This window comes from Nannobrachium achirus (genome assembly GCF_963921795.1).
Source record: "Nannobrachium achirus genome assembly, chromosome: 9".
Taxonomy (NCBI): domain Eukaryota; kingdom Metazoa; phylum Chordata; class Actinopteri; order Myctophiformes; family Myctophidae; genus Nannobrachium; species Nannobrachium achirus.
The window spans coordinates 20449944-20476186 of NC_137818.1; the positions used below are offsets into that span (position 1 = coordinate 20449944).

General features: G+C 46.1%; 1 protein-coding gene across 1 annotated transcript in view; it reads left to right on the top strand.

Moving 5' to 3' along the window:
• Positions 1–26243, top strand: part of LOC308291136 (voltage-dependent calcium channel subunit alpha-2/delta-3-like) — a gene marked incomplete at both ends in the record, with an annotated part of 340367 nt that overhangs the window by 217859 nt on the left and 96265 nt on the right. The window contains 5 exons of the mRNA XM_080733078.1: positions 2112–2157; positions 4367–4464; positions 5085–5178; positions 5596–5691; positions 6142–6263. Coding sequence (XP_080589204.1) covers positions 2112–2157; positions 4367–4464; positions 5085–5178; positions 5596–5691; positions 6142–6263 — 456 coding nt within the window. The remainder of the gene's footprint in view (positions 1–2111; positions 2158–4366; positions 4465–5084; positions 5179–5595; positions 5692–6141; positions 6264–26243) is intronic.

Here is a 26243-nt window from a genome sequence, read left to right on the forward strand (position 1 = left end):
TAGATCGGCTGTTTTCACTAGTTTAGTACATTTTATAGATGATAAATACAAAACGAACGGTTTTGGACATACAAGGTTCCACCCGACAACAGCGATATGCTATAAATATAAGGTGCTGGGAGTGAAAATTATAATGTAGGAGTTCCTCGGATTAAAAAAATATTTATGGGGTGCCCTGTGACAAAAAAGTTTGGGAACCCCTGCTCTAGGTTGGTGTTTCTCAAACCTTCAAATTTCAAGGTCTCTTATGGGGCACGGTGGCGCAGTCGGTATAGCGCTGTCGCCTCACAGCTAGAAGGTCCTGGGTTCGATTCCCGCCGGGGACGCTGTGGGCGCTGGGGGGCGTGTTCTCTCAGCGCCCACAGCACACCCTAGGTGGGGTTGGCAAAAGGGCCTTTCTGTGTGGAGTTTGCATGTTCTCCTTGTGTCTTCTTGGGTAAAAATGTACCCTCACAAAAAAAAAACATGCAGTAATCCTGGTAAAAAAATCTCATGGGTTCATTTGGTTCCATTTGTACTCTGTCAGAGTTACAGACTTGTATGGGTCAATTTAGACCCCCCCCTAAAGGAACCCACAGAGTCACTGGAATCCACTTTGAGAACCACTGCTCTAAGTCACTTAAACCCTGTCTGCCTGTCTGCCTGCCTGTCTGCCTGCCTGTCTATTTGTCTTTCGCTCTCTCTCTCTCTCTCTCTCTCTCTCTCTCTCTCCCTCTCTCTCTCTCTCTCTCTCTCTCTCTCTCTCTCCTTCATTGCGTCTGCCTTCATAATTTAGCGTCAGCGCGGTTTGCGCTCTCGTTTCCTCTATCGCTTCGTATCGATAGTGAACGGTGGATAAGCCACAATTGCACAGAAACCTAAATATTGCCTTAGTGGCTGTTACAATTGTGTGTCTGTGCTCGTCCGTGTCTCGACTGTCTCTCTCTCTGTCTGTGCGTGTGTGTGTGTGTGTGTGTGTGTGTGTGTGTGTGTGTGTGTGTGTGTGTGTGTGTGTGTGTGTGTGTGTGCGTGTGTGCGCGCGAGCACCGGACGACCGGGACCAATGTGTGTATCATTCCGTGTCTGTGTCTATTTTCATGAGCAGACTCATGCATGTTAATATTCATGTGGCGAGTGTGTGTGTGTGTGTGTGTGTGTGTGTGTGTGTGTGTGTGTGTGTGTGTGTGTGTGTGTGTGTGTGTGTGTGTGTGTGTGTGTGTGTGTGTGTGTGTGTTGCTAAACGCGTCCATCATGCGGAGTGCTCTGAGCATGACTTGGCTCTTCCTGATCTCATCAGGCCTGTCAAAGCCACTCAGGACGCACATTTTTCACTCTTATGTGTGTGTGTGCGTGTCGTGTGTATTCGCGTCTCTGGGTGCATGTGTGCACACACGCACAGGTGTGTGTGTGTGCACGCGCAGTGCGTAAGTTCATACCCCTATTATTTTGAGTTCATATCGAGTGTTTTATACCTAATTCTGTTCAACCACTTGAGTCCATTATCCTGGGGGGAGGGACATTCGCCACAAAATAGCCGGTCTACAACATTGCTTGTAGATCGGATTTGGGAAGAGATTCCGTGTCGATGGGAAAACAAAGTGGTCAAAGTGCAGTTGTAACTCAAGTCGGGTTCTCAGGGACTACAGGGGTTTAAGTGATTTAGGCCTAGGGCTATTTAATGCTTTAACTATTGAAAATGGCAGACATACAAGCTCACAGCGCGGTGAAAATTTGTGCAAATCTTTGAATATATGTATTTTTAAAGTGAACATTTGTAACTAAAATTCTGCTTCTGGGGCGTCCCTGGTACTAAATATTTTTTAGATGGCGGTCTTTGGCCAAATATATATAATTTTGGGGGTCCTTGACATAAAGAAAAGTTTGAGCACCACTGACATAGAAACATAGGTTTTCTTATAGAACTGGGTCAAAATATTCAAAGACTTGCACAGATTTTCACGATTTTTCAAAAATAGCAGATATAGAAGCTCACAGCGCGGCACGACTGCCACGCTGTGAGCTTCTATATCTGCTATTTTTCAATAGCTAAAGCTTAAAATAATGGTTAATAATGTGTTCCCGGTCTAAACGTGTTAAGTGATTATAAAGTTCTTATTTGTTCTGTCCTATAGGTCTCCATGACTTGGAGCACCATGATGTACAGTTGGCAGATGAATGGTAAGAGAATCTTTTTGACATCGCTGCGCCGTGTGTCCGTTCCTGAAAGTAATAACAAAGTGCTGCGCGCATGGCCACTCAATCAGGAGACCTCTCTCGAACGTACTGTTTTCCTAATCATCATCACCCTAATAATATTTTGGAGCCTAACTCATAAAAAATTGAAAGTTAAGAAAAAAGAAAAAGAAACTGTAGTGCCAGCAGAATAGTGATGATACAACTTTGGGCCAGTGGTTCTCAAAGTAAGGTCCGGGGACCCCCAGGCGTCCTGCAGGGGAGCAGTTAATATAGCATCACAGTCATTTTAAACACTTTAACATTTTTTAGATGGTGCGGGTCAAATAATGGGTGCGTTCGGAAATGCGCACTCAACGCACTGGTGTGCCATGTTGTCGTTCGTTTATGCGGTGCACTCAGTGTGGTGTCGTTCGGAAATCCAGTGCGCTGCGCCCCCAGTGTGCTGAGTGCACGCACTGAACTGACTCTACTCAGAGGATGGGGTTTGGCGGTGTGGTGCGTCAGTGTGGTGTTTTGATTGGTTGGTTTTCCTGGCCATGTCTCGAGCGCTTCTCAGCTGTGAACAATGGAGGAAATGATCGCTAAATGCACCATTTGCGGCTTGATAGGTCCTTTTGGGGTTTATTGTTGCACACACATCAATGTGTAAACTACAGTGGTGCAATGGTGATTCAATGTTTGGGGGGTCGCGAACGTTGCTCAACACCTACTATACAGGTCTATTGATATGCATATAGGCTCGTTTCTTTGTTAAAACAGTTGTCCAGGTGTGAACTTGGGCGGGTGAGTGATTTTGCCTTGATGGTCTGGTTTGGGCAATTTTCTGTCTCTCTTCTCTTTCTTGGCAACTGGAATGCCCTGCCCAATGATTGATTGGCATCTGATGAGACAGAGCCTGTGTCAGGTTCTCATGCCACACTGGGCAGGCGTATTCTAAGAGTAGGGCAAAAACCTCTTATCTCCATATGCCCTACAGCCTACTTGATCATACTACAGCGTCACACAAAAGCTTCAAAAGTAGCAGATCCACCAGCTCGAAACTCTTTTCGGAGAGATGCTCTTTGATCTTGCAGATCTGCTACTTTTGGTGTTTTTGAATTTGGATCCTGAAAGTTAAAATTGTTGGACATTTCACCACACAGAGTCAGAGACAATAACACCGGTGGAAATCTCGATATTTCAACTTTTTGTGATTTTTTCTTTTCTTTTCTTTTTGGGTGCGTCAGTAGTAGCAGAAATAGCTGATCTAAAGGCTCACAAAGTGCTGCATCATCATTTCACTATAAATAAAAAATAAAAACATTTTGAAAGTGAAAGCGATTAAGTCTGTGGGTTTTATTAATACTTAAACAACGATGAAATACTAAATAACAACTAAACTGGATCCATAAATTCGAACCCTTCTTTGGACACACAAGGATTTCCACCCGACAGCGATGAAATATTGTCGAGAGGTCTGTGCTTGTCATCCCGGACCGTGTCAAGCTCCTCCCATCATCTTGTAACATGACTGATGAGTAAGCTGTCATTTACAGCACACAGTCAAGTTCTCAGTCACTGCGACATGATTTCAGTCATTTGGATACAATAGAAGCAGCATGACTTCTATGGAACAGGCTTAATCTACAAGCTTACAACAAAGCATTGTAAGCTTTGTGTGTGTTTCTGTTTTCGGGTTAATCGTTATTTTAAGGTTAAAGAATATTGGAAGTGGTCAAACTGGCAATAAAATATGTGTTCAATCTTCCTGAAAATAGATCTCAGATATTTCAGAAACCAAATTCTTCAATTGGTTGGTTCAAGGTTGTATGGCTACAAAAACAACATAATATGTGCAAATCTTATGTCTATCCTTTCTATCCTTTTCAATCATTAAAACCTCTATATTGTAATATTTAGATATTTAGATGCAAGATAAGAGATTATTATTATTTATTTATGTATTATTTTTTCTCAAAATTGTAATCCTGAATAATTTTACTTTGTGAGGCTATTTTTTGAGATGTAGGGGGAAACGATTTAACTCCACTTCATCCACTTCCAAAAAAGTCACACGAACAGAGGTAGAACGTTGAAAACGGATCACTAATCAAACACAAAGCCGCGTTGATAACGATCGACTGTTGGTTACAGAGAACGACAAGGAAGCTGTTGAGGTTGTTGTGTCCTTGTCTTTGTGGATGCTATGCAGGACCTACTGCAACACAGACGAACACCCAGAGCACCGCTACCTGACCCAGATGGAGGCCATCAAACTCTACCTCAGTGGACACGAACCTCACCTGCAATGTCAGTCTATATACTGTACACCATGCTGGTTCTCAACCTTTTCAGGCTGCAACCCCCAAAATAATCATATTTTAACTGGGAACCCCCTCTCCCTGACGAGCACTAAGATTTGAGGCATTACATTTTGTATTACACGGTTCTATTGTGAAAATAGCTGATCTACATGCGTTGCGAGGCGTTGTGAGCATGTAGATCGGCTATTTTCACAATTGCTGCCTCTAATATTTGACAATTTGGCCAACGTTTAATTTGTCATTTTAATCAGCGCCCTAGGTGGGGATGGCGAAGGGGCCTTTCTGTGTGGAGTTTGCATGTTCTCACCGTGTCTCCTATAGGGTAGATACCCTCACGAAAACATGCAGTAATCCTGGTCTCTATAATGCCTCCCCCTGGTCAGCCGGGGCACCTGATGGAGGGGAAAGGAACTGGTTAGAATAACGTGTTCCTTCCACGCGCTACGTCCAAACTGGGGAAATCCCCCCTGTCAGGTGAAAAGAAACAACTTGGACTCCTCATGCACTGAGGTCAGTCCGGTGTCTCCCCAGGCGTGGCAGAGGGAGAGCAAAGCCCAGGATTAGAAAGGCAATTGGCACTTTTTGTGAAATGACGCCTCTGTGCAGGTGACAAGGAGTTGGTCCAGGAGGTGTTGTTTGACGCGGTGGTCACTGCTCCTCTAGAGGCTTACTGGACCAGCCTGCTGCTCAACAAGTCAGAGTAGGTTCTGCTCATCTCACACACAAAAAAATATCAAATATATCAGTATTTTCTTTGTATATTTAAGTTACAGTATTTGTGATATCAGCCCTGTGCATTTATTTATTTATTTAGATGCCTAAAAGACAAACTGAAATTAAATGTATATGTTCCAGTGTTTAATGTTTGTCTTTATCCTTTTAGCATCCTTTTGTATAAATCTGTGCCACCATGCCTTTTTTGGGGGGGAGCAAACTTTGAATAACGTATTCAATCAATCAATCAATCAAAATGCCCAAAACACGATTAAATCATTGATCGCAATTATATATACGGTATATGACAATGAATCGTCAACTTAAATGTTGTAAATGTTAACAGCCCTGTTTTTCATGTTAGTTGTGGTGTTGAACTGCTCTGTGTTGTCATGTTGTGCAGGAACTCTGATAAGGGGGTGGAGATAGCCTACCTTGGCACCAGGACCGGCCTGTCCAGAATCAACCTCTTTGTGGGAAATGACCAGCTCACCAATAAGTAAGTGAGCCCAGAAAACGCCCAAAAACTATGGTTTAGTGATGAGTCATCACTTCTTTTTGTGGGCCCAGGAAAGTTTTTTGTGCAAAATGAATGCTTGCAATGGATTCCGAATCATGACAAACCCAGTTCCTACTTAAAGCAGATTTATTTCTGGGTATTTTCCTCCTGTATAGAAAGTCGATGGGAGCTCAACTTGATTTGGCTGCTGTGGCGACCCTGAAGTTCGCAGACTCGGGCTCCCTAGCTTAATCATTAGAACATGCCCTGGGATACATCTTTGCAAAATGTGGCACTTTTAGACTGATTAGCATGAAAAAAAACCCTAAGGCCCCCGACTAGAGGGTGAGTGAGCGCGTGAGAAGAGATTTTGGGTATTGGAACTTGTCTTTTTTTCCCCTTCTTTGAGCTCCTTGTGGATTGTCACCTGTGTTTCCTGTCTGCTTCAAGAGACTTCCTGACAGCCGAAGATAAAGAGGGGGTGTTCAACGCTGACCACTTCCCCCTGTGGTACAAGAGGGCCGCAGAGCAGGTCCCTGGAACCTTCGTCTACTCACTGCCCTTCAACACAGGTTGGTGCCTCAGTCCAGTGGTTCTCAACCTTTTCAGCCTGCAACCCCCAAAATAATCATATTTTAACTGGAGACCCCCTAGTCTGGGATCCCTTCACTTTTCGGGGTTTGATCCGGTCGGGAGCGGAAACCACTTTTAGTTTGTCAATTTGGCCGGAAAGATAGAACAGGATTCAGTTTTAACACAAAATAATTCCCCTGTGCTCAAGGACATACTTTTAGGGCCCACCTAATAAACCCCTTGATGCTTTTTATATGCATCTTTTAGTCAGACTACACTAGGCTACTCAAGCATTTAAATAGGGATTGGGGAAACAAACGGGGGAACCAAAACAAAGCGACGCCACTTCTTCTAAAAAAAATAAAAGAAAGAAAAAAAAAAGTCCTGAAAACCCAAATAAAATCCCATGCTTAAACTTCTGGCAATTTTATTTCATTGTTTTTACCTCTTTCTTTTCTTAATAAAGTTGGATCCCTCCATTTGTTTTATTTAAAGTTGAACTGCCCTTGTCGACCATCAGTAAGGGAACTCAAGTCATGCATACTGTGAGAATGGCGCCCCCCAGTGTACATTTGCAAAACATGAGTTGGACTTGATTGAGAGATTTCTTTTGCCAGGAGCTTTTAGTAGCTCACACGCTCACTCACACTACCAGGGGACTCATATAAAGCTTAGAGGATGTCCAATGTGGTTTTTGTTCCATTCAGACGTCTTTTGCCAGCTTTGGAAATGGAGAAATACATTGACATGTAGTTGCAAGACTCCCAATCACCCCCTTTCTTTTCCTTGCAGAAAGTCGGGCAGAAAGCTTGTGTCTCCATAATGTTTGTTTTTTTGTGGTAAATTAGTACCCTACTTTGTCCTAGTTTCACTCAAAAGTAGCAAAAATAGCCAATCTACAAGGACACAGCGCTTGTGAACTTGTCGATAGATCGCTTGTAGATCTTTTATTTATTTATTTATTCTGTTTTAAGTGAAAGTGAAAGTGGTTAAGTGTGTCTTGTGGATTTAATTGGTTGATTGCATATTTATTAACAGTTTGCAAAAAGGGTAACATGAAAAAACTGCAATGTCTTGTTTCCATTGTGGTGCTATGTACTCAATTCATAACATATACGGTACAAGCAAGATTGTATAAATAAATATTGAACCCAAGTATTAACAACAGCGTTGTGACTAACTATTAAGTACATTGGATTTTGTCTCTGTCGGGTGGAAACCTCATATGTCCAAAACAGTTACTTTTCAGGATTCACATTGAAAAAGCATCAGATCCACAATCTCAAAACGCGTCGCTTTGTGCTGCATTTCAAGCTTGTAGACAGGGACGTGCTGGCCATTGGGAAAAGCGGGACAACTCCCGAACGGCCGGTTCATTCCCGGCTGGTCCAGACCGGCCATTAGGAAAAATGTTGTACATTTTTTCACAAAGCAAAGCCCTGCTTCATCATACAAGGCCGTCACACAAAAGTAGTGAAAACAGTAGATCTACAAGCACACAACGCCTCGCGGTGCGAGGCGTTGTGTGCTTGTAGATCGGCTGTTTTCACTAGTTTAAAACATTTTCAAAATGATACATACAAAACAAACGATTTTGGACATACAAGGTTTCCATCCGACAACAACGAAATATAACTCATTTAATTATCACTTGTCATGATCTGAAATGGCAAATCTTTGAGTAGCAGCAACGCTAGAGAGATCTCTCTCTATAGCGCGCAATGAGGGCCTCTCCAACTCTTTTTCCCGGGCTGAATCAGGGGCCCAGCACGTCCCTGCTTGTAGATCTGCTACTCGTGTGAGGCTGTAGTATGATCACGTAGGGCGTTAAATCAGAACAACTAAACAAGAACAAGACAGTTGGAATACATGGAAGGTTTTCACCCGATCACAACATTTTCCTCTCACGCATTTCTGCTTCTCTCTCTCTCTCTCTCTCTCTCTCTCTCTCTCTCTCTCTGAGGCCCCCCCCCCCCCCCCCCAACCCCCGGCTTATTAATTCTAGGCTGTGTTCTTGTGGACAGGGCTGATTGCTGTGGGTTGAAATAGGATATGCTGGGATGGGGTTCAGCCCTTTCCACAGTAACTGCATGGGCCAGAACACACACACGCACGCATGCACACACACACACACACGCATGCACACACATGTAAGCGCTTGCTGTCGGGTGGAAATCTCGCATCTCCATCTTTCAGATGTTTTTATACTTTTTTTTTTAGTTTTTTTTGCATAAATTAATGCCTACTACTTTGTCGTACGATTCGCAATCGGCAGGCTCACAAATAGATATATATATATTTCTTTATCATTTTAAACCAACGGTCTTCAACAGGGGGTCCGGGACCCCGAGGGGGTCCTCAGAGTTACTACAGGGGGGCCGCCAATTTTTTTGTGATAGGATGTGCATGTTTTTTACATTAACCATTTGAACCCTAGCATCCCTATTCTGAGGGTAACATTATCCAAAAATAGCAGATCTACAAGCTTGCAACGCCTCGCGCTGTGAGGCGTTGTAAGCTTGTAGATCTGCTATCTTTGGCCAAGATGTTTGTAGAGGGCCAAGATCAGATTAAGTATTTGACGGTTAAAGTGGTTAAATGTCTGAAAATACACATTACTTCAAGATGCTGTCTAAGAAATCTATGAACATTTTTTATCTGCAACACAATTCTATATAATATGTAGTGGGGGGTCCCTGCTTCATCTCTCTCTCAGCTAAGGGGTCCCTGGCCTGAAAACGTTTTAAGACCCCTGGTTTAAACTGATACAGTAAATACAAAACGAACAGTTTTGGATTTCCACCCGACAACAGCGTTAGGCTATATTTCTTACTGAAAAGTAACAGGGACGTACAAGGTTTTCCGAACAAAAGCGATGATACCGTGGGTTCATGCACACACGCACACACACACACACACACACACACACACACACACACACACACACACACACACACACACACACACAAATTTATGCAATACATATACGGTGCAAGCACATGTAAAAAGAAAAAAAAGATGAAGCACTCAGCATTACATGCGCTGGCATTGGAGGCGAACGCAGTGCGCGCGCGAGTGGTCCCGTCACCTCACACATACTCACCCAAACCCCATCATCTCTGGCTGGGAGAAACTGCTGGCCGCTGCCTCCAGAAGGGAGGGTATATGTTTTCCAGTGGTGTAAAGGAACTAAGTACATTTACTAAGTACTGTACTTAACACAGTCAATGCAAAACAAAACAAAAAAAAACGTTGTACTGCTTCTCCGCCAGGCCCGAGGAACCTGAGAATTTAAAGGCCCACTTAACCTCTGGGACAACCAGATCTTATTTTATTGTTGTTTGGGACAGTTATTTTTTGTGTTCAATCTGTGTTTTGAGATATTTTAGTATTTCAGCATGACTAGTGATGCATTTTGCATCATATGATGCATCATATGATGCAAAATGCATTGAAACACTTTTACTCGATTACATTTGGGAATTCCAGACTTTTACTTGTAAGGGTGCCCACACACCAAAATACCTAGAGTGGAATCCGCCAATGCATTTCAATGAGAATGGAGCGTTTTTTTGCCAGTAGAGGATTTCTGCAAAAAAAGCTCCATTCTCATTGAAATGCATTGGCGGATTCCACTCAAGGTATTTTGGTGTGACGGCACCCTAACAGAGTATTTCTATATTGCAGTATTGATACTTTTAATTTTTCCACCAGGCGCTCCATGTGAGCCTGCTATCACATGGCGATGTGAACAGTGATTTAAAGCAGGGGTCTTCAACGTTTTCAGGCCATGGACCCCTTAACCGAGAGGGAGATGAATCAGGGACCCCCACTACATATTGTATAACATTGTGTTGCAGATTAAAAATGTTCATAGATTTCTTAGACAGCTTATAGACTTGTTTGACAGCACTGTCATCATGTTCAAGGAGTAGGCTAATGGGTATTTTCAGAGATTTAACCACTTGAATTCCATCAAATACTTTAGTCTGCTCTTCTTTTTCCTCTACAAACCTCTTTGCCAAAAATAGCCGATCTACAAGCTTACAGCGCCTCGCAACGTGAGGTGTTGTAAGCTTGTAGATCTGCTATTTTTGGCTAATGTTCCACTCAGAATAGGGATGCTAGGGTTTACATGCTTAATGTAAAAAACATGATCCTATCACACAGAGATTTGGCGCCCCCCCTGTAGTAACTCTGAGGACCCCCTAGGGGCCCTGGACCCCCTGTTGAAGACTCCTGATTTAAAGTAACTGGGTACATTTACTCAAGTACAATTTAGAGGTATTTTTTACTTATACTGGATTCTGCTCCACTTCATCTCAGAGGCAAATATTGTACTTTTTTATGCACTACAATGATTTGGAAACTTTAGTTGAATTCTATATATTGCAGTATTGACAGTTTCTTTTAACCCTTAAAGTTAATGCTTTAACTATTGAAAAATATCACATATATAAGCTCACAGCGCGGCAGCAAGTGCACAGCACCGAGTGCACGGCACCGATCGCACAGCACCGAGCGTGTGGCACCGAGTAGATCTTCTATTTTTGAAAAATCAAGATTTACATTTTTTTTTTTTGAGCGAACATTTGTAACTCAAATATTTGCTTCTGGGGGGTCCCTTGAACAACCTATTTTGAGATGGAGATCGGCGGGCAAATACATGTAATTTTGGGGGTCCTTGACATGAAAAAGTTTGAGATTTAGAAGACATTTATAGAATCGGGTAAGCATATTCAAAGAATCTTTCAAAAACAGCAGATCTGCGATCTTGAATATCTGCAATTTTTTAAAGCATAAAAATAATGGTGGAAGTGGATGTGAAAGCCTTGTTCCGTTGTGTTTTCCCTCTCTGCGGAATCATCCTCAGATGCCCTGTTCCTACAGTCTCCCTCCTACTCAGGGCTTTACACGACATGTTCTGCTCGGGGTGCTTTCATAGTAGTCGGGGGTAGAAACCTCTTATCTTCATACTTTATACTTTATCCTCATTGTCAGGCAGAAACCTTGCATCTCCAAGTTTCAAATGTGCATGTATTTTTTTTCTTTCTCAAAATTAAAGCCCTACTTCATCATCATAAGAGTCTTGCACAAAAGCAGTGAAAATAGCAGATCTGTGTGCTTGTAGATCGGCTATTTTCACTGTTTTTATTTTCAACAGGTGGTTACTTTATAGGAATCAAATTCCAAAACAGCAAAAGTAGCTGATTTACAAGTCTTTTCGAGCTTGCGGATCTGCTAGTTTTGATGCTTTTGTGTGACGCTGTAGAGAGATCAAGCAGGGCGTTGATTTACGAAGAAACACAAAAAGTTAAAACATGGAGATAAGAGGTTTCTGCCAGACAACAGCGTGCCATTTTATTTTTCACTGTGGGTGGTTCAGAGCTGATACATGGAATTGAGATATAAAATGTGATATGGATTGTGCGTGCGTGCGTGCGTGCGTGCGTGCGTGCGTGCGTGCGTGCGTGCGTGCGTGCGCACAATTGTAAATTGTAAATTGTGTGTGTTTCAGGAGAGAACCAGAGTGTGGTGCTGGCCAGCACTGCGATTCAGCTTCTGGACGAGAGGAAATCACCCATTGCCGCTGGTAAGTGTGGGTTTTTGTCATAAACACGCAAGCGCGCACACACACACACACACACACACACACACACACACACACACACACACACACACACACACACACACACATGCTCAAAAGCACAGACGCACACACACTAACATTGGCTGTCCCTCTCTGAAGCTTAAACAGACGGCATATTGACTTACTTATCCATTCCCCGTTACGCCAGCTGGCGCATATAGACCTGCAGCAAAGTCCTCTCCACTTCCTCCTGTCTTTGGCCATATACTGGCATCTTAATCTTCTCCCTGGTCCCCCAGCTCTGATGGTGGTGTTGTTGGAGAACTTCTGAAACACTTCTGTCTACAATGACGTGCCCCCAGTTTATGGGGCACCAGTTTGAAAGTGTCTGTCTCCCCATCCTATAGAGCCTGGGTCTGTCTGTTTCATCCAGATAAGGGAAAGTTTTTCGTTGCCACTAACGCAACAATAGCTCGCTCGGGTGAGACAATGTTGGGTTTCTGCGCTGTATATAAAGTGTCTCGAGACAGCTATAAAATAATTTGAATTGCATTGAAAATGTAATTAAAAAAATGGGGACACAATGTCCAATGACAGATCGTAATTGCCAGACTGATACAGCACCTCATCGTTGTTGGGTGGAAACCTTGTTTGTTGTCTGTTCGTTTTGGGTTTAATATTTTAAAAATGATTTCAAATAGTGAAAATAGCCGATCTAGCCCATCTACAAGCACACAACGCCTTGCGTAGATCAGCTATTTTCACTAGTTGCACAGTCTTGTGATGAAGCAGGGCTACTTTACTAAAAAAAAAGAAAATACACATTTTAAACTTGGAGATACAAGGTTTCTGCCCGACAAGGTTTCTGCCCGACAGAGACAATATTATTATCAATCATCAATGTCCATCCTCAGTACATGGCCGATCCAGGTCTACCTACTGAATGTCTATTGATTATGGAGTATACATGTCATCTCACTATTGGAGAGCGCCCTCTGGCATGAACACCAGAGGGCGCTCTCCCTCTAGCGAGACATCGCACTTATATTATCATAAAAACCGGGGTTACGTTAGTAACCTTTAGTTCGTTGTGCTGTTTTTCCGCTGTGAGCACTTTCACTTCTGACACTTTGCACTGACCGAATGGACACTGGCATTGCACTGCTAATTAGCTATTATTTGTTTAATGACGAGATACAGTGAGACACTCATGAAGCACTGACTGTAATGGAACACCGTTGTTCCGTATTGTTCATGCTTCTTGTTTTTTTTTTTTTTTTTGCCTTCTATTGCTGTACACAACAGCACTTTTTCTTACTCTTTACCTATAAGTCTGTAACCGTAACTGCCGTGCCGCCTCTGGGAGACCCCCATGCGGGATAATATAGGTATCTGTCTATCTGTCTATCTATCTTCTATCTATCTAAATGTGAAAAACTTCACGCTCGGATGCCCCACCACAATAACAGTTAGTTATTTTAATAATAATGTATCATTTTGCCTGTGTGCTGTTATGCAAGGAGGACTTTTCATTGTGGTGTGGGCGCCTCATCATCACCTCAAGTCTCTGTGAGTCACGTCGGCGCTGTCGTGTCAGGCCGGTATCTTAACGCAACCCAACGTAATCAGCACAGGGATTTAAAAATGATGAAGCATGATCCTTCCTCGCTCCTCGCCTGGGGGCGAATGGAAATGGAAAGAAGAACAAGGAGATCGAAAGAAGAAGGGGAGGGAGGAAGAAGAGAGAGAGGGAGAGAGAGCGAGAGCGTGTGTGGGAGAGAGCGAAGAATGATAAAGATCTAGATTTCACACTATTTATGGTGTTGTTCTTTGAGGAGAGGTTATGATAATATGACGTCTCCCATTTCCTTGCTTCTCCCCCAAAAGGATGAGGAGATGGACTTTGACAGAGCCACACGCTCTCCAAAAGCCAGACAGTTAAATCGCTGTTGACGGGTGGAAACCTTGTACTGTTGTCCAAAAAACATTTTCACAAATTGTGAAAATAGCAGATCTATCTAAGTTCACAACGACTTGTAGAAACATAAAGATGTTTAGTTGTGAACTTTATAGATCTGCTATTTTCGTTCCTTTTGTATGACACCGTTATACAGCGAAGGGCATTAATCTGTGGAAGAAAAACGTAAGATATTTCTGCCCAAAAGCGACATTATGTGATATTCACCCCTAGGAATGCAGCTATCATTATTCTCCTAGTGAATATTCTATCACAGTGGTTCTCAAAGTGGGGTCCTTGGGGGGGTTCCAGGGGGTCCTGCAGCGAGGTGAGTTAATATGGCATCAAAATCAGTTTAACCACTAAAATAGCAAAATCTATAAGCATTTTTTCTTTCTTTTTATGAAACATTTTAAGTACACAAATCTTGCATGGGGATCCCTGGCGCAAAAAACAAGTTAACAAGTTAATTTGGGGGTCTCATTGACCACTGTTCTTTCCATTGCTTTTCTGATTTATCAAAACAGAGCGGTAGTGTGGGGGTGGGGCTCCCCATCACGCTGTTTCACAGATTACAGATTGGGACCGGGCCTAACTAAACTTTTTAGTCATGAGATTCTTCTCTTTTTTGGGGGGTTGTTTTAAATCCTGAGAGACAGAGTGGTGTCCAAACTCCTAACTTGTGAAAATGTGATCATACACCTGTCATCTTGCTTAGCGCTGCACTCCGGAGATTCCCCGGTTTCTAAAACCAAAAGAGCCGACAACGTTGAGATGAATTGCAATTGGCGCGATATGGAGTTCAAATGCAGTTCGTTCCACCAAGTTGCAGAGTGTTGTCAGCGATCTTGTGTAAAACATAATGATCCGGATGTTTTTGCATGGTGTGGCTCTGCAGGAATCTAGTTGTCTGGAAGACTGTTTGCAGGGACATGCCGGGCCCCTGATTCAGCCCGGGAAAAAGAGTTGGAGAGGTCCTCATTGCGCGCTATAGAGAGAGATCTCTCTATAGCGCTGCTGCTACTCAAAGATTTGACATTTCAGATCATGACAAGTGACAAGCCAGTGGGCCAATTACCGTACATGAGTTATATTTCGTCATTGTCGGGTGGAATACTTGTATGTCCAAAACCATTAAAAATGATTTAAACTAGTGAAAACGTATAGGTTCCGAACGGAACCATGTTTATTTAATACCGGAGGACAAGGTCCCCCATTGGGATAACAGCGCCATCTGGCGCTGCAACAGAGTAAAACTCATAAGCTCCCGTACGAGAAATATCATTTGTCGGAAGGGCTGTCAATCACAAACGAGGGCACCGCCCCCGAGTGTATAAGCCCTGCGGGCTATCATAACTTCCTCTAAAGCCGCACCTCTGCGCCCGCAACTAGCGAACCGAGGGGCTTTATTCTGGGGGACCTTGTCCTCCGGTATTAAATAAACATGGTTCCGTTCGGAACCTATACGTTTATTGTCATACCTCCAGACAAGGTCCCCCATTGGGACTCATACACTCCCCGAGAAGCCATGAACCGACAAGACTGTCGTTCACACCGACCACACCCGGAAGGAGGTCCCGTCAACCGACGTGACCCCTTTCAGGACTGATCCGACCCAGGCCCACAGGGCCTAGGCGTGTTTAGACAGAAAAGAGACCCTGACAGACCGAGGCCTGCCATATGCACTAAGGGCAGACACAGGTCCGCCTTATAATACTACAGTAATATAAGGGAAAAGACTCAGGGTCCCCCCCCAGGTATCCTAAGAGACAGTAGCAAGCTGTCCCAGGAAGGGGAGAGAGCCGCCCCACTACATAGTAGGCGGGGCAGCAGCACCTAGAACCGTATGCGCCATAGCAGAAGGCGCAACGTCCAGGTGACAGTAGGTCGCAAAGGTGGACGGCGAAGACCAATTCGCCGCCGCACAAATCTCCTCAATGGAGACACCTTTGGACAAAACCCTAGAGGTAGACACACCCCTAGTACTGTGGGCCTTAAGTGCTTCCGGCACTTCAGACCCAGCCCGGGTGTAAGCCAACCTAACAGCATCCACAATCCATCTCGACAGAGTGGGTTTGGACACCGCTTTTCGCTGACGGGCATTCATGACCACGAAAAGCTGAGAAGTAGACCTGCTGACCACCGTCTTGTCACAGTAGGCCTTCAGGCCCTAACTGGACAAAGACAATGAAGACGCCTATCCTCCTCCGATGCAACCGGAGGAGGATGGAAAGCCGTCAAAACAACAGGTTCCTTCGGGACCACTCGGTTCTTAGGAATAAAACTCAATTGAGGTTTAAGAAGAACCATGGAGTCATTATTGAGAAACCTCATACAATCAGGGCTCACAGAGAGCGCATGAAGGTCGCTCACACGCTTAGCCGTAGACAAGGCAAGCAAAAGAGCTGTCTTGAAACTTAAATGTTTCAAAGAGGTCCTCCCAATCGGTTCAAAGGGTGCCTTGCAAAGGCCCTCAAGAACCACTTGTAGATCCCAAGCAGGGAACAAAAAACCAGTCACAGGTCTTAAACGGTCGACACCGTGTATGAACTTGACCACCTCAGGGAATTTAGAAAGGCCCATGCCTGACACCCCCAGGTGACAGGCATCAAAAGCCGCTAAATAACCCAAAGCGTAGAGAACGCCAGACCAAGGTCCAGGCGGTCCCGCAAGAAAACTAACGCCTTCTGGGCTGGAGCCAAGTGAGCCACCACAGGTGGCTCCTGTAGCTCACACCAGTCCAAGAAAACATTCCACCTTCCATCATATACCACCCTAGTGGAGGGGGCTTTAGCACTCTGAAAAGTAGCTACAACCGCCATTGAGAAGCCTGCGGCTAGCAGGTTCTCCCTCTCACAGGCCAAAACCACAGGTCTAGGGCCTGGGGGTCGGGATGGAAGATATCGTCCCCCGCCTGGCGCAGCAGGTCCCTATGCAAGGGGAGCTGCCAGGGGGACCGGTAGAGCAGTGGGGTGATCAGAGACCTCCACACTCCCCTGGACGGTGCCACGAGAAGAACCTCCAGGTTGGAACTCCTGATCCTCTCCAGTGTGGGAAGGATCAGTTCCAGCGGTTGGAAGGCATAGAGACGGCCTTCCGGCCACTCGTGTGCGAACGCATCCACCCCCAGAGGCGAAGGTCCCCTCACTGAGAAGTAGAGGGGGCACTTCGCGTTCTCCTGGGAAGCAAAGAGATCGAACCGAGGTTGACCGAACCTGGAGAAGATCTGTCTCACCACCGCATGGTGGAGAGACCAATCCTCGTAGCGAGGCTCCCCCCTGGACAACAGATCGGCGCCGCCGTTCTGAAGGCCTGGAACATGGGAGGCTCTAAAGGACCTCAGGCGCGGTACGCACCAGAGAGTCATCTCGCGTGCCAGCTGATCCAGCGTGCGCGAGGAGAGGCCGCCTTGCTTTGTTTGAGAAAGTACAAGGCTGCCATGTCGTCCGTCCTGACCAGGACATGACAACCCCGGAGAAACGGTTTGAAATACTTGAGAGCCAAGTAGATCGCCATTAACTCCAGATAACTGAAGTGGTACTCCAACGTGGCCGGGGTCCACAGACCCCTGGCTGAGCGCCCCTCGTGGGTGGCGTCCCAGCCCGAGCGGCTGGCGTCTGTGGTGATCACCTTGCGTGACACCACCACGCCTATGGAGACTCCACTCATTAACAACGCCTGGTCCCGCCATGGGACCAGCGCGTCCATGCAGGCCTGGCTGACCACCACTTCCCTGCACCCTTGCAGGGGAGGAATCCTGAGCGTCAGTGTCCACCGCCAGAACGGTCTCATATGAAACCTACCCAGGCGAAGAAGTTGCACCGCTGAAGCCATCAGCCCTGCCAACTTCATACACTCCTTGTAACTGACCACTTGGTCCAATTTGAAAGGAGCGAAGACACGTCAGGGACCTGTCCACCCCCTCCAGAGAGAGGCGGGTAGACATCGTGGTCGAATCCAGAGGGACCCCAAGAAGGAGATCTGCTGGGAAGGCGTCAACATACTTTTGCCAAAAAGACGTTGAAAACCCAAGGCCTTCAGGTGGGCCAACACCAAGTTGGTGTGATATCCCTAATCCAGAAGGGATGCAGCCCCCCCCCCCTTTTTCCCGAACCAGGAAAAATTCGAGTCCAGAAACCAAGCTGGTTCAGGTCTCGTAAGAGCTCTACTACAGCACCATTGCATAGTACCGAGCTTATTTCCTCACTCAGAGCCCCTGCTTACAAGCGCGAGCTCGAGTGTAATTACCCCAGCTGGAAGCGGGGGTGGTTCAAGAAATGCAATCTAAGGCCACGTGTTACTGACGTAACACCCATTGCTCGGATTGCACAGTCTCCAATGTTTATCAGAATACCATCAAGGGTATTAAATAAACAAGGGTTCCGTTCGGAACCTAACCGTTTCACACAACGTGCTAACGTGCTGTGAAACGAGGGAGAAACCGTTAGGTTGCACGGGGGAGAAGGAACGTTGGGGATTAGCACTTCCGTATCCGGGAAGCTCCCCTCCTTATCCGGTGACGGCCGCGCCAACGGACGTGACGTCAACATGTTGAACGGTGGTGGAAAGAGAAACAGAAAGAGCATTCTGCGAAATACGGTTCGTTACGTAAAAACATTTACCCCAGCACGGGGAAGAATGTGTAAACGTTTAAACCAGATCTGAGGCCTTTAATAGTTCCTTGCAGGGAAAATTAGGCCAACTCATAATCCCACACACCGATAGTGAAACACTTCCTGTCCTGCACTAGAATCGACACTACAGTGCCGTTTAGTGTAGGCAGAGGAAAAATGCACATAGGAGAAACCGCACCACTGTGAACCGCAGTTAACATGGGTGGGAACCTCAGCATGTCTGCAACCCATTCTGATTGTAACCTGTCTGCATGACTGCAAGACTGGGAAATCTGTTATCGTGAGTGAGTAGAAAGCCCTGCATGGGCTTCATTACACTGAGCGGTTGCAAGCGATAAGAGGTTGTCCGTGCAAGTGTAGGAGTGAGCAGGCCACGCTCGCTCAAAACACTTTTTTTTTTTTTTTTTTTTTTAAGACTTGGGGACAAGGGAGGCAGTAACCATTTTCATTATCCCTGCATGGAATAAGGAAAATAAATATTAGCGCCTGGGGGAAGGAGGTCCCTGTGTAGTCAGGGACCCCTGTACCCACAGTCCAAGGTCATTTACGCCACCTCATCCCACAGGTTCTGTGGGAGGAGTCCGGCTCGGCGTCCCTGAAGAGTGTTAAGATGCTGTACATAACACTCCATACTCCTGTTCTGAACTGAACTCGGCACGACAGTGCCGCTCAGTGGAGACAGAGGAGAATAGCACAGAAGAGAAGCTTTGTTATTGTGACTAATAGCAAAACAGTGGAGCCCATTGCAAACCAGGGAAAATCTTTTAATTGTCACCAGTCTGCAGGACTGGGACAATAAGTAATCCATTGAGTGAATAAAGAACCCTGCATGGGTCTCTATACACTGACTGGCTGTAAGCAGAGAGGAGGGTCCTTTGTGCTAGGGACTGAGAGGTAGGTAAACAAAAGTTTTGTTTCGACTACCATACTCTTACTGATGACATGGGAAAAAGCTACTGGGCAACAGAGATTTTCATTCTCCCCTGCGTGGGACAGAACTCAAACGTCTGCATTCGGGGGGAGGAGGACCGTGTGCCGTCACGGAACCCAGACCCCGTGGAGGGCTAGGCCCTCAACCCTATGTCATCTAACACACCCACTTCCCACAAGCCTTGTGGGGAGAGCTGTGTTCAGTGCGCTTGGGCGCAAGTAAGTGGTCTCCTTGAGCCCCACCATGTGGAAAAAACCACAGTCCGGGTGCCGCAGACCCAGGCCCCCTTCCACTGGCACAGTGGAGGGGAGAGCGGGATGTACTGGGGCGCCGCCGACCCATTCCACTCCTTCTGCATGGAGGAGGGGAGAGAGGGGGTAGAGGCGGAGGTGGGCGGAAGGATGCAGGGTCCTCGTGGAACCGAGGACTTGCAAGACTCACTTGTAGGAGGAATACTGGGAGAAGAGCCTTCAACCCAATTCCATCCCTCCTCATCCTCACTCTCAATTTCATCCCCGCTTTTAACAGCGTTGTTCGGAGGCGTGCCACCAGAACATAAGCGTGCCAGGAAGATCCGGGCTCAGCCAGCATGGCCGAGAACGAAAAATCCAAGGGGAAGGAGGAGGAAGTCGCCGTTAGTCACCCCCAGCGTGGGGGCAGCCAGGCGGACCAGTAGGTTCTCTCCCCTGAATAAAACGGTGCCAGCCGTACCAGGGAGAGAGGGCGGGAACCGGCGTCGCCGCTCGCCGCCCCCGGCGTGGGAGCGGCCAGGCGGGGTCCCTCAAGTTGCAGACGCCAGCCGTAGGGCACCAGCGGCGCGCTGGAGCCGCCGGGCCGGAAGGCGCGGAATCACCGGCGGAAAGAGCGTTTCCGTTTCCGGTACGCTTATTTCCGTATCCGGTGGGGAACGAACACGTGACCTCCGGGCCGGAAGGCGCGGAGTCACCGGCGGAAAGAGCGTTTCCGTTTCCGGTACGCTTATTTCCGTATCCGGTGGGGGACGAACCGGAGCCGCCGCTAGCCGCCCCCGGCGTGGGAGCGGCCGGGCGGACTAGCAGGCTCTCCTCCCTGGAACGGCGGAGCCGAACCGGCGGGAGAGAGGGCGAGGGCCGGCGTGTGGTCCCGTGAAGTTGCAGAACGCCAGCCGTAGGGCCCCAGCGGCGCGCTGGAGCCCCCGATAGGCGTAGTGGCTGCAGGTTGCAGCCCGGGGCGGGAAGCAGCGCTGTGGCGTACAGCGCCGCGAGCCCCGGAGGCAGAAACAACGTGGCGTCGTGGCTGCAGGCGGGAAAAACCACGCCGCTAGCCGCCCCCGGCGTGGGAGCGGCCGGGCGGGCTAGCAGGTTCTCCTCCCTGGGACGGCGGCCAGCCGAACCAGCGGGAGAGAGGGCGAGAACCAGCAAGTAGTCCCGTGACGTTGCAGCCGTCCGCCGTAGGGCACCAGCGGCGCGCTGGAGCCCCCTATAGGCGTAGTGGCTGCAGGCTGCGGCCCGGGGCGAGAAGCAGCGCTGTGGCGTACAGCGCCGCGAGCCCCGGAGGCAGCAGAGTCCGGTGGAGGGAAAAACCCAGGCAGGCCACAAGGCTAGTGGAGGCTAAGTGAGGGAAGCACAAACAGCGGGCACCGCTGCGTGCCCACAAAACCTGCCAGGAGAGGCCCGTAGCCCTGGTCGGCGAGACCAGGGCGGCGGGGACAACACGAGAAACCACCGGACAAACATTGGAAAGTCCTAGCCAGCTAGAAGTAAAGAAAATAGCGACACCCAGCTAGGGCGCGCTAGCAATCAGTGCCCTGGTGAGGGCCTTCTAGCATGAGGCTATCAAACAAAGGAACGAGCAAGCAAGGCACTTGCTAACACTCGAAAGACTCACCACATGAAGCAGCCTGCGGGATCATCGAAGGAAATTCCGAGGGTGGGTGTCCTCACCAGCGATAAGTCTCCAGCATCGAGCACACTTCCAGGGGAACAAGGATAGCAGCATGCTAGCCGAGGGCCGTGGAACATCGATAGCTTGAAGCTAGGCTAAGCTACAAGAGGCTATCGGACAATAACAAGCTCAGAGAAGAAGCTGGAAACTTACAGCGAGGAAACAGGTGAGAACGCCGAACCTGTTGGAACTGAAGAATAAAGACGTACAGGAGATATTCTATAAAGGCCAGTGGCCGACTTCCTAGCCGTCGCTTAGGCTAAACTTTACAGAAAAATATACTTATCTGGCTGAGTTCGCGATACTCTAGTTGCAGGCAAGCAGAGGTGCGGAAGAGGAAGTTATGATAGCCCGCAGGGCTTATATACACTCGGGGGCGGTGCCCTCGTTTGTGATTGACAGCCCTTCCGACAAATGATATTTCTCGTACGGGAGCTTATGAGTTTTACTCTGTTGCAGCGCCAGATGGCGCTGTTATCCCAATGGGGGACCTTGTCTGGAGGTATGACAATAAACAGCCGATCTACAAGCACACAACGCCTCGAACCGCACAGCACACAACGCCTCGCACCGCGAGGCGTTGTGTGCTTGTAGATCTGCTGTTTTCACTACTTTTTGCGACATCCTGGTATAATGAAGCAGGGCTTTGCTTTGCGAAAAAAAATTACAAATGTGAAACTTGGAGATCCGAGGTTTCTACCCGACAGTGACGATTTACTTTGTTGGCCGCCCAGCCCCCAAAATGGAACGAGGGCCGACATTTTCTTTTTGTGTGTGTGTGTGTGTGTGTGTGTGTGTGTGTGTGTGTGTGTGTGTGTGTGTGTCTGTGTCTGTGTCTGTGTCTGTGTGTCTGCAGCTAATCTCACAAACTGCTGGACCGATCAGCAGCAAATATATGTGCATGCTGCCGGCAGGTTTACTCAAATACTGTACTCAATTACATTTTTGAGCTACTTTGACGTTACTGAGCGGCAGTGTCTCAAGGGTAGAGAAACCGTCATTAGAACACGTGGGTTCCCGAAGTGTTCCCAGTTCGATCCCAGAGCTCCCCCAGAGTTTGTGTCGAAGAGTCCTTGAACAAGACTCTGAACCCCTAGTGGCTCCCGGTGAGCAGGTTGGTGCATGGTTTCCTCCACCATCGGTGTATGAATGTGTGTGTGAATGGGTGAATGTAATGAACAAATCTATGTAAAGCGCCTTGGATAAAGGCACTATAGAAATGCACTATTTACCATTTACTGGAGTATATCCAATTTTCAATACTCTTATTCTACTCCACTACAAATATTGTACTTTTACGCCAAAAGAATGATCTGAAAACTTTAGTTAGGCTACTATAGTTACTTTGTAGGTTTTGATTATTATTACAAAACCTACATTAACCACTACAGCCCTTAAACTTTGGCGATTTGAAAATAACAGATCTGCAAACTCACAATTGCAATATGACGTAGATTTTTATACATTTTAGACATAATGATAACTTGTGAAATGGAACATTCTGCATAATGAGTAGTTTTACTTTTGGTACATAAGTATATTTTGATGCCAATACTTGTACTTTTACTCAAGTAAATCTTTCAAATGACCACACTTTTAGTTCTAAGAGAGTATTTCTACATTGCAGTATTGATGCTTTTACTTGACTAAAACATATTAGTACTTTTTCCACCACTGCCAGCAGGCTGCAGAAGTATATGTTTGCTTTGCATATTTTGAAATATTTAAATACACTTTGTATAAAGGAAAGCAAAGTTGTCTGTGATTTGGCTGAAACCTTGCCTATATTTCTGGGTAAGTCATACCTTACATGACTGACACGGTACCTGACAAAAAGTTTGGACACATCTTCTCAGTCAACGGTACAGTATTTCTTTTCTTTTGTATTATTGTCTACATGCTAGATCAAGTTTTGATGTCTGCAGTTGACGGAATTTACAGTAAATGCTGTGAATGTAAAACAAAAAAAATAATATGTTTTCAATGTTTTTGAATGTTCAAATTAGACACCTTTTTGCTTTGATGACAGCTCCGCACACTCTTGGCCTTCTCTCAACCTGGCTCCATGTATAGTCAACAGGGGTGGTTTTCCATTCAACAGCCTTGAAGGAGTCCTAGAGGTGTAGGTGTTGAGCACTTGTTGGCTGCCTCGTATCCCCTCTGCGGTCTAACTTGATCCCAAACCATGTCAGTTGGGTTTTAGGTCAGATGGTGGAAAGGCCATCCAGATCTGACGCAGCACTCTAACTCACCCTCCCTCTCGGTCAAACAGCCCTCACACAGCCTGCCCTGGAGCTGTGTTTGGTGTCACTTTCCAGTTGGGGGGGGGGGAAAAACACCCGAATGATGGTCCCTCTGCGCAGACTTGATGGCAGGCACGTGCACACATAGACATCAAAGGGGGCTTGAGCCCCTGCCCTTTTATCAGTCTGTAAAAAGTGCCCTCTCCAGACCTTGAATGCAGTTTTCACTATATGGTGAAAGAAATGCAAATGCCCCCTTTCCATGCCATACCTGAAGGCAGCATTCAAGAGTATTGCCTTGTCCAAATCCTCCTGAACTTGAATGCAGCATCTTACCGGTATGTTGAAAGAATTGCCTTCTCTGTGTACTAATCAAGCATCGAAAATAGCAGACCTCCAAGCTCACAACGCGTCGACGCGTTGTGAGCTTGGAGGTCTGCTATTTTCGATGTTTTCACCAAAAGGCACTTTTAGAGATTTTAGCCCCTGCCTCTCTAACATTCTCTGCACGTCCCTGCTTGATGGGATGTGCATGTTGCTGCAGAATGTGGTAGTAGCCCTGCTGGTTACAACTGGGAAAGCATCTTTGACTTGTCACTTTAGATTTGAGCTATATAGCTAGTGCTGTGTTCTACCTGTCACGCGGGTATACGGAGTATGCTGTGAAGACATTTTAAAACAAAAAGAGTATGCCCTCATGAACCTTTCAAAGTAGCACATCTGGTAGGTATTATGCACTGGTGTATGTCCTGGCCACACAAATAGCCACTGATCATAGATTATAATATGCCCTAAAAAAAAGTCTAGAACACACCACTGTACTGTATATAGCAACATATATTTTTCAGAAAACGCTGAAGCTTCCTACACACCTCTCCTGTCCTTCTCCTTGGGGGATGAGGATCCAATTCATTCCCTATGGAAGTCACATGGTTTCATGCCTCTAGCAGCAGGTAAGCATTAAAGCTTGCTTTAAGCTTTAATGCTTACCGTAAGCTGGTATAAATTATGATTTTTCTTGTTCTTTGTCTGCCTACTGATGATGGCACGGGTAGGCAGGTTTCTGAACTGTCCACAGCCCTCAGACATTTAGACAGACACTTTGCCATCTAATAATGAGCCTTTGATGTGATGGAGCGATTATACAGAGGCAGGTTGAAAACGGGTGAAGCGGTCTTTTGATAATGCGCTAATTCAATCACGTAACGATGTTCATAGCCTTCTTGCCAACGGCCAATTGAGAAGCGTTGTTCATTCTGTTATTATTGTAGGCAGCCAATCAGAGAATGTTAGGAGAACGAACGGACAGAGAATGGCAGAACACGAGAGGAAAATCGTTGCTGCCGGGTGAGAACCTTGTATGTCTTTTTATCATTTTTAAAACATTTTAAAATAGTGAAAATGGCTGATCTATCTTGTAAATTATCTTGCTATTTTCACTACTTTAGTGCGACACTCTTGTATGATGAAGTAGGGCTTTGCAAAACAGAGTAAAATAAAAAAGAAACGTGGAGATACAAGGTTTCTGCCTGGCAGCAACGGTGATGATGATGATTTCACGGCAACTGGATGCGTTGACATGAGAGCAGTGCATTGTGGGTAGGTACTCTTTGCCTGGAGGGAGTTACAGTGTGCTGGAGCAGAAGGGCAGAGACAGTCTGTCGCACATGCACGCACACACACACGCACGCACACACACACACACACACACCTTCTTTTTAGGATTCACTTCAAAATCAGCGAAAGTAGCAGATCGATCAGGTCGAAACGCGGTGCAAAGCCTGTAGAGATCTTCTGCTTTTAGTCTAGTAAATCTAGGGAAAAAATACACTCAGGTTGGACAAAATGTTATTATTTAGTTTTTCAACTGATTCTGACAGGAAATTAGGTCTACTAGCCAGGATAAAAAATCTACCATAATCTGCTCACTGCAAATACCCACAGTGGCCAAATCAAGTTGGGCTCGCATCGACTTTCTATACAGGAGAAAAATACCCAGAAAAATAAAATCTGCTTTAAGTAGGATGTGAGGGGTCTAACTAGGGGTTTGACATGATGCTGAATCCATTGCAAACATTTGTTTTGCACAAAAAAACATTCCTTGGGCTAACAATGGCCCCAGAAAATGATGGTTTAGTGATGAAAAGTGATGAGTCATCACTTTTCCACAGTTTTGTGGGTGTTTTATGGGGCCAATGAATGTTTTTGGGCAAAACAAATGCTTGCAATGGATTCAGCATCATGACAACCCCTAGTTAGACCCCTCACATCCTACTTAAAGCAATTTTTTTTCTGGGTATTTTCCTCCTGTATAGAAAGTCGATGGGAGCCCAACTTGATTTGGCCACTGTGGGTATTTGCAGTGAGCAGATCATGGTAGATTTTTTTTTTATCCTGGCTAGTAGACCTAATTTCCTGTCAGAATCAGTTGAAAAACTAAATAATAAATTTGTGTCCAACCTCAGCCTTATTTTTACTGGACTATTTTGAAGGATTTGCGAGAAGCTGTAACATGACTGAGGAGGGCATTAATTTGCAGGGGAAAAAACACACATATACACAAAAGGACTATCAAAATGCTTATTCATTAGTGCAGCAGAATGTTGTAGGCTGGACCATGTTGGTTGGTCGAGTCCCAGTTAAAACAGCTAATGACATGGTATACGGTAACCTGTGAGGTACAGTAATGATGATTTCACCA